The 11,095-nt window shown below is 44.5% G+C and overlaps 1 protein-coding gene across 1 annotated transcript; it reads left to right on the top strand.

Annotated features, from left to right (window-relative positions):
* The first annotated feature begins 468 nt into the window (after positions 1-468).
* Positions 469-10,865, top strand: LOC104548962 (ovoinhibitor-like). Its single transcript, XM_010195143.1, has 16 exons — positions 469-523; positions 1,205-1,224; positions 1,902-2,038; positions 2,208-2,268; positions 2,848-2,981; positions 3,441-3,495; positions 4,512-4,648; positions 5,088-5,148; positions 5,949-6,085; positions 6,543-6,603; positions 7,707-7,840; positions 7,915-7,975; positions 9,282-9,418; positions 9,786-9,846; positions 10,203-10,318; positions 10,820-10,865. Exons 1-16 carry the CDS (start codon positions 469-471, stop codon positions 10,863-10,865), a joined length of 1,413 nt encoding a protein of 470 aa, XP_010193445.1.
* Positions 10,866-11,095: the final 230 nt, after the last annotated feature.

Genomic DNA, 11,095 nt, shown 5'->3' with positions numbered 1-11,095 from the left:
GCCTGGGCTCAAACTGGGATGAAATACAGCGGTGAAGAGTATGAAATTATGCTCTGAGGTTAAATAATGAGGGTTTCTGCTATCAGCTGGCAGCTCAGTTGAAAACTATAGAGGAGGAGGAAGATCTAATTGCATTTACCCAGTTGCAGGGTAAATGTGAGCCCACAATGTGCTGCTAGGGCTGGGGCAGATCCAGGAGGAGAGGGGGTCCTGGCATGCTCCCCGCTCCCCTCGAACCATGCAAAAGGCCCTTTCCTGGCACGCACGCCCGTGTCAATCATTAGCTGGAAATCTAGAACTGGGTAAATACGTTTTGGCTTTGTGTGGTGATGACAGACTTGGAGCGTTACCTAATAAGGTGGGACCACTCGATACCACGCTGTGCTATATATTGCTGCTCCTCCCTGCAGTCTTCCTCTCCCGCACAGAGAGCTAGCAGCCTGCACTAGTGTGGTACCTCTGTCTGCCATGAAGATAACAGGGGTGTTCGTGAAGGCAGCTCTAGCCCTTTGCTGCTACTTAGGTGAGTGTTTCCTGGGATATTGCGGAACTCGATCAGAGCTGAATTTTCATTTCAGTCAAAGTATTTGGGTCTTGCAACATCGAGGAGAGCCTTATTCCATGAATAAATATTCTTCCTGAGAGAGTCTAGCAAAAATTTAGACTTCAAGACTGAGGTTTCAGTGAACCTCATACAGGTGACTGTTCTCATCTTCTTGGTTTCTAGGAGCAAATTGCTGAAGGAGCAGCCCTAGTACAGGGCAGCAGCTTGCACATGAGTGTACTGTGTATAAGGGCAAAGTAAAACTGTTAGAAATGGCATCATTACCCATGAGAGCAATAGAAATGCAAACTTTAACCTCTAGGATTGCTCTGTGCAATTTGCTATGCTGTTCCCAGGAACTGAGAAGGATGAGTTTGGGCATGGAGAGGGTCACTTCCCTGTAACATCTTAGGAACAGATTAACCTATGTGCTCGCCCTTGTTCTATCTCCCCTCAAAAGTGCAATGAAACTTTATTTAGTAACTTTTAATACATCCCATAACCATTTAATTTTAAAAATTCCATATTTTCCTAGACCAAACATGCTAGTCAACAACAGTCACTAAATTAAACAGCTTCATTAAAAGATTTACATATCATCTCTTCATACCAATAACTTGATTATTTTTTCCTTTTTTTTTTTGCCTCCATTTTTTCCAGGTGCTGCCTTTGGAGTTAAGGTGAGCTACAGATCTATTTATTTTGCTCTACTCCAGGTTTCTGGTAAAGTAGAAATAGTATGTTATTGCCTCATGAGCATTAAATCTAATTAAAGTTTAGTTGTTCAAATAATATTTGGCAGTGCATTATTGAATGATATTGCCAATTTCATGGGAAAGTAGAACATCCTCCCACCATCTACAGTTCATTAAATAAAACAAAGGAAGTGAAAAGTAATTATATAATCCTATTATATTAACTCTTAGAGATAACTGAGTTACTCAAAGCCAAAGGCATTAGGTTACCTACTCGTGAGGAATATTATCTTAAGATGACCTGCTTGAAAGCATCAAAGACTGTGATTCTGGTAATTTTTTCTGTACATTAAGACCCATAGAACTGTGTTCCTTGCATAAGTTTTCTATACCTATACCTATACCTATACCTATACCTATACCTATACCTATACCTATACCTATACCTATACCTATATCACAGAGAGGAAAACAGCAGGGTCTGTGTGATGGATTTGTCTGCATAACCAGAAACTTCTGCAGAGAAGATTCACTCCTGACTGAGCAGATTCAGGATGATATCTCTAATTTTCCTCCCGGCAGGAGCTGCAGGCACTGTGGCTGCGGTGGTGGGAGGCCACAGGGAGATTTTTGAGTGAGCTGACTCTGTGCTGCTTTCCCAGGTTGACTGCAGCCTCTACTCCAGCAGCACCACCAAGGATGGGGTGGTCAGGGTAGCTTGCCCAAGGAACTTGGAGCCAGTCTGTGGCACCGATGGCAAAACGTACAGTAATGAGTGCGGCATCTGCTTCCACAACGCGTGAGTATTGCTGAAACCCAGCAGGAGCCACAGGGCAAGGGGCTTGAGGTAAGGGTGGCAGCTCCATCCTCCAAAGATGGACAGGGTAGAGGACTGTGTGAGTTAGCAGCTGGGTGCTTGAGGCCATGCTGCTCTTCACGATCCCTGACACAGGTCTGCTTTCTTCTAGGGAGCACAGGACCAGTGTGGAGAAGGCATACAATGGAGAGTGTGAGCCGAGATCTGTTACGGTAAGACAAAGTCCATGGAGGGAGACAGTTCAAACACAACAGAAGACAAAAACCAGGATGCACACAGCTGATCTGCACAGCCCAAAGGGAATGAAAATCTGATGGTAACCAAAGTTGAGAGGGTTTTTATGGACTGTCTGGTACCAAGTCTCTGTGCTTTTTAATTTCAGACTTCTAGCCTCTGTAATTGGGAATAAAATGGAATTGTTGCATTGGCTGAAGGTTGAGACTAACCACCTGGATAGCTCCAGCAGGATCTTATGAAGGACTTCACAAAATCCAAATCACAGTCCTTGTTATGTCCTGTTTTTTCAGCAGCAGAGCATTCCCACAGAACTGACTCTGGCTTCCACATTTGATAGTGGAATTAGTTTGATGCTGGATTTGTCCCCGAAGGGGTGTTCCTGCTCCGGCAGGGGGATTGGACTAGATGCTCTTTTGAGGTCCCTTCCAATCCCTAACGTTCTGTGATTCTGTGAAGGCTGAGGGAGAGTAAGGAGACTATGTAGGAAAGTTGTGTCTTTATATAAAAAATGTTTGTTGTTTTTTTTTTTTCTCAACTGCTGCTGTTTTTTACAGATCGATTGCAGTAGGTACCGAAGTACTGAAATTGATGGCCATGTCCTGGTACCATGCCCAAGGATACTGAAACCAGTCTGTGGCTCAAATGACTTCACCTATGACAACGAATGTGGGATCTGTGCCTACAATGCGTAAGTCTTGTGCACAGAACATCGTTCTGGATAATTAGTGATAGTTAAGGCTCTCAGAAGCACTTCTGTAAAACACTGATCTGTCTTAGGGCAGGTGTCTCTGTAGGCCCCTTTGGAGCTGGCTGCTCATAATTCTCTAGTCAACCTGAGTTTCCTTCCCCATTTTCTGTCTGTGGTTATGAGAGGAATCATAAAAGAACCAGAGGACAACACAGAGCAGAGACATGAACAGATCAAAGTGTTACTTGTAGCACCTAATTACTCCTAAATAGAATATGAATATGCGATATAAAGATACTGTGCGTTTGCTGCTACCATCTGTGGGGCACATTCAGATAAGTCAAGCAGTTGCAGTGTCCCACAAGGCAGGTGGGACCTTGCTTTTTTGTTTCAGTGCCTAGGGTGTCATGGGAAAAGTTATTCTCAAGGCTTCCTAACCAAAGCATCTCTTTCTTTCAGAGAACATCACACCAATGTGAGCAAAAAGTATGACGGAGAATGCAAGCCTGTCACTGTAAGTGCAATAGAAGTAAAAAATCCATTTCTTAGGGCTGTTAATAGAGAGGATCTTGAGACTCCCACAGATTTCCCTGGGAAACTGCAAGAGGACCATATGAGAAGGCTTACGAGGGTCCCAGACCCTGCTTTGCTTTTCTGTGCAGTGAGGGTGGCTCTCACATTCTAGCTGCTCCAAAAATAGGGTCACCCCTTGCATACCCCACCAAACCGACAAAGGAGAAAGGAGATGGCTGTGAAATGAGAAGCTGCAGAATTCACTTCCCGGCAAAGTGAATTTTGTACCCAGGGGAAGGGGAGGCCCCAGATTTTACTTGCAAACACGCTGTGCAGGTTGATGGTTTTGTCTCAGGAGAGCACAAGCTTTTCCATTCTTTGCAACAGGTGTTCAAAACTCCCATGCTGGTTGCTTTCACAGACATGGTGAGACTCATAAAAGCACTAAGCATACATATTTATGGAGTATAGTTTATTGTGTATTTGATGGGGCCAACAGTCTGGTGCCTCAGGAAGAGAAGCTTCTATATTTCAGCACCAAAATTTTGGGATGTAGAAAGTCCATTCTCCAACTCATAGATAACAATTTTTTTGTCCTCTGTTCTTTCGAACTATGTGCTTAACTACAGGGAATCTGAACTAATAAGTAACTACAGAGCTGGAGAGGTGGGTAGGAAACTAACACAAACCAAAACAGTATTAGTCAGATTCCAGCTGGTGAAAAATGTTTCCCACTAAATTCAAGACTGTTTTGTTTATGAGAATATGCCCAAAATTTTTATCATGTTCTTCTGCCTGAAGCACCCCTTCTCTAAGACAGTCCTCCTTCTTGACTCCTAGAGAGCCAGGATAATATTCGGAAAGCTCATTTCTGATTGAAGATTTAGCTCCAGTGTATCAGGGCTTTGTCCTCTTGCAGAAGCAAGGGAGGCTGGGATACAGAATGAAAAGGTTTTGCATCAGCTATTCTCATATAGCAAGGGCTCCACAAGAGCCAATTCCTCCTTATTTTGACAGATTAACTGCAGTGAGTACCCAACAGAAACCACTAAGGATGGCAAAGTATTAGTATCCTGTCCAAGGAACCTGAGTCCAGTTTGCGGCACAGATGGCGTTACATATGATAATGAATGTTTGATCTGTGCCCACAATGGGTAAGTGCCATACGTAGGACTGAGGAAAGTAGCCAGCAGTGCTTTGCAGTCCTGAGAACCATCCTTCTGCATATCTGCTTATGGCTATTTCTTCAAGTCGCTTTCAAACTGGATTGGTTTTGGATTTGCCTTGAGCTTCCTTCTGACAACCTCTTTGTGCTCATGAGGGGAAACCTTGAAGAGTCTGAGGGCAGCTCCTTGGATTAGTCTGCAGGCTGGGCAGTGACTGAGCAGAGGAAGGAATAATTCAGAATATTGCTTTAAATTGCATATTATGAGAAGATCTGATGAGCTTGTTAACAAGTAAAGCAATGTAGTTATTCTGATACACTCTCACAGGCTGAAGTTGTGGTTTAAAAACAAAAACTTTGTTTTGCAAGTGACTGCAGCCAAGAGGTTAAGCGTTTATTTCCTCAACTTTATTGTTTCCCTCTTCCAGAGAACACAGGACCCATGTTGGCAAAAAGCATAATGGACAATGCAAAAAGGAGACTTCCGAGGTAAGTATTCAATATAAGGTATATGTCTTCTCTCAGCTGTATCAGCTGAAAATTTCCCTGACACTACATCTGCTCTGAAAGTGAGCTGGCCTGAAGCCTGACTTTCTCCACATGTCTTTTAAGTCTTGTCAGCCCCTTGGGCTGAAGATGCCTACAAATCCCATCTGTCCTGAGACAGCTGTCCTCTGGGCCCTCCTTACCGGCACAGCCCTGGCAGATGGGTTGCGTGAGAGCTAGCACTGGATTTACATTACGAATTCATACCTACATCATCCTTTGGAGTCACGGTATATTTTTGGTAAAGGGAGCACACCTAAAGTTTTGATCTGAGTGTATCAGCCAAGAAATCCCAGAGCCGGTGTCTAGGACATGCCAACACATAAATGTGGAGGTCAGTCAGTTTGAGCTTAGATCTTCCTTTGAGGATGCTCTTCAAATGTACTGTCAGCAAAGTCCAAATTCCTTCACTATTTTGGTGTTTGGTTTATGTATATACTGCAGAATGAAAAGAACACTGGGGGTTTTTTTGTTTGTTTGTTTGTTTTCTCTTCTGACATTTGGGATTGATCGAGCTACTTACCCCAGTGATTTGGCATCTCACAAGCTTTGCAGTGCTATGCAGTTCCCTCTGTGTATGAGAGGATTCATGCAGAACTGGCTCGGCTTGGTTTTGGGAGAACTGAAACGTAGGACTAGGGTTGTTTCAGCATCCCAGCATAAAAGACATGGCAGGAGGTTACGCTGGGGTTTTTCACGGACAACAAGGCCTTCCCCGGGTTTGACACTTTGGCTTTTTGTAGATCGATTGCAGTCGCTACCCAGCAAAAATGATTAAAGGTCACAAAGCCCTGATACGCTGCCCAAGGATCCTGCTCCCAGTCTGCGGCACAGACGGATTTACTTATGACAACGAATGTGGCATCTGTGCCCATAACCTGTAAGTACTGTACACAGGACTCTCTTTTGGGGTGACTAGCCATGGTTAGTACCCCAGATGGCTTGGCTTTTGATACCAACATATCTATATGCCTCTTTCTGATTCTCTTTCAACCTTCTGAAGCCCCTGTCACCTTGATTTTGTTCCCTGATGCTCTGTTTGCACTCCTTGGGGGAGCTGTGGGAGGGCCAGCTCTCAATCTGAGCACACTATGAGGGCTGTGGTATTTGGGCAGAAGAAAGAGTGGATGGGGCTGTTGCACAGCACACAGTGAGGAGACCTTACAGGTCTCTTGCTGGTTAGAATTACACTTGCTAATGACCAGGAGAAGCTGGTTCATCAGGCAATCGTATGCCTCCTTTATCATGTACATTGGCTATGAGTTTGGATTGCTTTCTGTGGCACCTGGGTGTCTCAGGGCTTGGTAAGCACGCTAACGCCAACCTCTCCCTTTCAGAGAACATGGGACTCATGTTAAGAAAAGCCATGAGGGAAGATGCAAGGAGGAAAGCACTCCTGTAAGTGTAACTGGCTATAAATTAAGTGCCACCTCCTCTCTTTCCAGCCCCCAGAAAGAGCCTGGCTGGGCTCAGCCCACAGGCCGTGCTCCGGGGTGCATAGAGAGGTGATGCATGGGGCTTGTGCTGGTGCTGCAGATCTCCCTCGTTGCTCGGTGGTTGCTGCCGATGTGCTGTATGTGAGGGCAAGAGAGAACGGGTACAGGCCAGGACTTCAGAGACAAAATGTCCCAGTGCTGCAGATCTCTGAACAGAAATCATCAGAGGCAGCCCAAGAACCACACAGCCCATTTTAGCACAGGAGGAAAGCACAGAAGGCTGTGTTAGATGTCCTTGTATCTATTCAGTGATAGGATTTCCATTGCACTAGACAGGCAGGTTAAAAATTCCTCCTGCTCCGGTCAGCCAAGAAAAATCTGGTCCCAGATATGCATACAAAAATAGCTTTATTATCCTGCACAGTAACAATATGTGCTGATAATATCTCAACACATTTATTCTGCTTATGCAGAGCAGCTCTAAAGCACCAAAAATAACTTCATGCATCCTGAGGGACTGCAATATTTTTTCTATAGTAAAGATGCACAGTTGAAACGCTGTCTTTGCTTTAATTTGCTTTTGGACCATGTGGGAAATATGGTAATAAGAGTCACTGCATTGGGGAAACTATACAAAATGACAGTGAAGTGTCAGTGAAGCTTTGCTAGTGTAGACTGACTTCCAATAGGTGTTTGTCTATTTATCCTCAAATGTTTAAAACTGTTAGATTTTATGTATTGTAAATATTTTTGCAACAGGAGCTGCTGAAACAGTTCTTGCTGCTGTTTTGAAAAAGCTGAAACAAAATCTCAGATTTAGTTAACTATGTCAAGCTGGACTTAATGTCAAACACTTTAAATCACATTCTTTGGGTTAAATGCTGGTTTTACAATTGTTGTTCAGCTACAATTAATTAATTTCTAATGGAAGACTAAACTTACAAAACCTCTGATTTTCCTCTGGTAGAAGCCTTTAAAATCTGGAGGATCAGAGTGGGCAGACGGCAGATGAGGCAATTTCCATCTCCCAGCGGCTGACCCAGCATCATTATTTTATCTCCCCAGGTTGACTGCAGCACGTACCTGAACAATCGCGAAAACGGCGAAGTCATCACAGCCTGCCCCTTCATCTTGCGCGAGATCTGTGGGACAGACGGTGTCACCTACAGCAATGACTGTGCGCTGTGTGCCCATAACATGTAAGCCCTGGAGGTCACCCCCTGAGACCTCAGACTTTCATGTCAAGCATTTTTAACTCTGCTTTCTCTTCCAGCGTATTTGGGACCGATGTTGCCAAGAAGCATGATGGAAGGTGCATAGAGGAAGTTCCCCAAGTAAGTGAAACCTAAAGAAAAAATAAGAGCTTTAGCTGGTGCTGATTGCATAACTCAAATAAACGTTGCTTGGGTTTGGTGGTGTAGCCTCCACTGGGGGGTCACGGCTTGTCCCTTCCTGTTGCGTGTGACGGTCAGCAGTAACATTATGCACTTCCTGCACGCAGCCAGGAGAAGAAAGAGGAGAGGACAGGTGAGGAATGAGTTATGAGACAGGTAACATAAATGATTTAGGGCTTTACAAGAAGAAATCCCTTTCCCACAGCAGTCTATCATAGCTGCCGCAGGAATTTAGCAGTCTGGTTTGGCAATACGGGAAGGGGACGCAGAGGACCCAGGGTACCCAGTACCTTCTGGATGCTTGCATTTTACAAAAGGATGTTCTGCAAAGATTAGAAAATTGCCTGTGTTTTGAATGCTGATACCTAATATACCAGGGGATTCAAACCCCTCTCTGTTGTTTGGGTTTTTTTTGTTTTGTTTTGGGTTTTTTGTTTTCTTTTGTGGGGTTTTTTTTTGTAAATGCAATGTAATCTAATGTATACTAACAATGAATCTTGTAAAAATACCAGCTTAACTATATTTGGCCAGCTCTAAACTATTTACACTCACTGAGGAATAGAAGAACAAAGCCATCTCATTAGCATGTGTTTGAAAGAGTCAACATCCCGAGTCAGATATTTCATTTCTATACAAACAAACTATGAAATCTCATTCTTTGTTTCCCGAGTACACTCTGTGCTCAGGCCGGGTGAGATACATAAATCAGGGAGGAAGAGCTCACACTGGAGAAACTGGGAGTGCTAAAACACAAGGCCAGTTCTTCAACCGGTGTAAATCAGCTTCAACTGCTGTCAGTCCTGCTGGCAGATTTCAACACTCAGAGCCATCCTGTTGTAACAAAAGACCTGTCAGCACATCTACCCCCATTCTTTTGGGCTGTGAAAAACTCCTTGGTCACAGTCAGCTCTCTCACAGAAAGTGCATAAATCATGCCATTTTGTTTTGCAGATTATTTTTGAGCCACATTTTGTAATATCCCGGTGGGTTCAGCGAGGTATAGGGGCATCATAATAAATACAAAGCTGAATGAGTGATGTCTGCCTTCAAGCTTTGATTCAGTCTTCTCCTGCATAAAGCTCTGAAAGCAAATTGCTAGTTTTCCATGAAGAATGAGTTAATATATAACCATAATTTGTCTTATGGCAGATCCTATGAGGCAGAGGCATAAGTAGTGGGGTTGTGTTTGGGCGCCCTTGCACAGAGCAGAGCCTGAGCTGGATCTTTTGCCGTCTTTGTTCCCCAGCTCAACTGCAGCAAGTACCCATCTTCCACGCTGAAGGACGGCAGACAGCTGATGGCCTGCACGATGATCTACAGCCCTGTCTGTGGTACCGATGGTGTTACCTACGCCAGTGAGTGTACGCTGTGTGCCCACAACCTGTAAGTACTCATCTTTCTCCTTGGAGGGCTCACAGTGGTGGTGGCTGGATCTGTCAGTGCCAAGTAATGTGCAATGGCTCTCTCTGAAACCCTGTGCTGGATCCCATTTTCCTGCTGGCCCTGGTTGGTGTTTGACATGGGTATTTGACACCAGAGCCCCACAGAGGGGGATGCATTAACTGGGAAAAGTGTTATTCCGAGAGACACGTGCCTGGTCCATCAGGACATGTTCTTGTTTGTGCTGTGCAGGCAATGCTAAGATGGTTTATCTGAAAAATCTCCTGTGCACTACATGAATGAGGTTTGTTCTTGCACTGCAGTTTTAACAGGGAAGGTTGGAGCTAACAATGGTCTTTCCTTCCTCCAGGGAGCATCGGACCCATGTTGGCAAGAGAATGAACGGACGCTGTGAGGAGGATATCACAAAAGTGAGTGGGAATGGATGGGAACAAAGAGCAAGGTCCAGTTCCTGTTACAGTCATGGGGGACTGTTCTCTGCTCTGAGTTAGAAATTGGGGGAGCGATGGTGTGCAGACCTGAGGAGATCCCTTGGGAGTTTCACACTGGTCATAAACCAGCCAACGTCCATCCCATTGCCCTGTAACAGTGCAGGAAAAGACGTGGCAGTGAGCAGAAATAGTACAAGGTCACATCTGCCACCAGGAAGAAGCTTTGAGTTGGTTATTATGAAGTTACAGGTTCATTTCTCAGTGGGACATCATTCCTTATGGCTGGGGGCCATGATTTGTGCTCAGACAGTCTCATGTCTGTCTTCTGTATGCAGGAGCATTGCAAGAACTTCCACGAAGTCTCTCCTATCTGCACCATGGAGTACATGCCCCACTGTGGTTCTGATGGCACAACATACGGCAACACATGTTTTTTCTGCAATGCCTACCTGTACGTACAAGAGTAAAACCCTTCCCTTCATGATTGATTCCTGTACCTGCTACGAATGCAGGGCTGTTTCCATAATGTGTTTTTTGACTAACTGCTTATGGGCATATACTGGGTATCTCTGGTGCACCATAAGTTGTGCAAAATGATAGATTTTTTGCGTTTTATGGGAAAATGTGAAGGGCTCATTTCTGTGATCTGTACCTGGCCTCCTATTTGTTGACTTCAGAGATATTTTACTCATTTTCTCCAGCATGTAATCTGTCTCACAAGCTCATCAGGGCATATGGAAAGTACGTCAACAAACCAACTGGATAGTATCAAGCATGTGAAACCTTTAATCTTTCCTTTAATGATAACAGCGAAAGGGAGTGTTTGGGCTTTTGAGACAGTTCTTCATCTCCAGTCAACATGAAGCGAGCACTTGGGCCAGTGAAGTGAGGAGCAGGGCTTCAGCACTGAATACGCTTTGTGTCTAATCCTTCTCTCTTGTTTTCTCCCCAGGAGAAGCAATAGGACTCTCAACCTCATGAGCATGGCTGAATGCTAAGTCTGTGCTGGAGCACAGCCCAGGAAGATGAGCTCCCTTGTGTGTGACTTCCCATGGGCTGATCTTCCCCAGCAACTTCCCTTCAGTCTGTCTTGTTTCCTTAGCTCCTGAAACACTTGTTCAATAAACTCACTTGGCAACATTTCTCTTAGTGACATGCCTCATCTCTTTTGCCCCTTCTTCTCCCTGACACAGTACTCCTAGTGGTACATGTGTATTTTTCTATTGAT

Source organism: Mesitornis unicolor, unplaced genomic scaffold (genome assembly GCF_000695765.1).
Source record: "Mesitornis unicolor isolate BGI_N332 unplaced genomic scaffold, ASM69576v1 scaffold4302, whole genome shotgun sequence".
In the NCBI taxonomy this organism is placed as follows: Eukaryota; Metazoa; Chordata; class Aves; order Mesitornithiformes; family Mesitornithidae; genus Mesitornis; species Mesitornis unicolor.
Note: the sequence above shows the minus strand (reverse complement) of the source record. Positions and strands in the feature narration are given on the sequence as shown.

What these genes read in the sequence shown, in the direction of transcription:
- LOC104548962 (XM_010195143.1), top strand. Translation starts at nt 469, where the DNA reads ATGAAGATAACAGGGGTGTTCGTGAAGGCAGCTCTAGCCCTTTGCTGC. An exon ending in GTGCTGCCTTTGGAGTTAAG is followed by an intron (nt 1,225 to 1,901) that starts GTGAGCTACAGA and finishes CTGCTTTCCCAG; the next exon opens with GTTGACTGCAGCCTCTACTC. An exon ending in TTTTTCTGCAATGCCTACCT is followed by an intron (nt 10,319 to 10,819) that starts GTACGTACAAGA and finishes TTTTCTCCCCAG; the next exon opens with GAGAAGCAATAGGACTCTCA.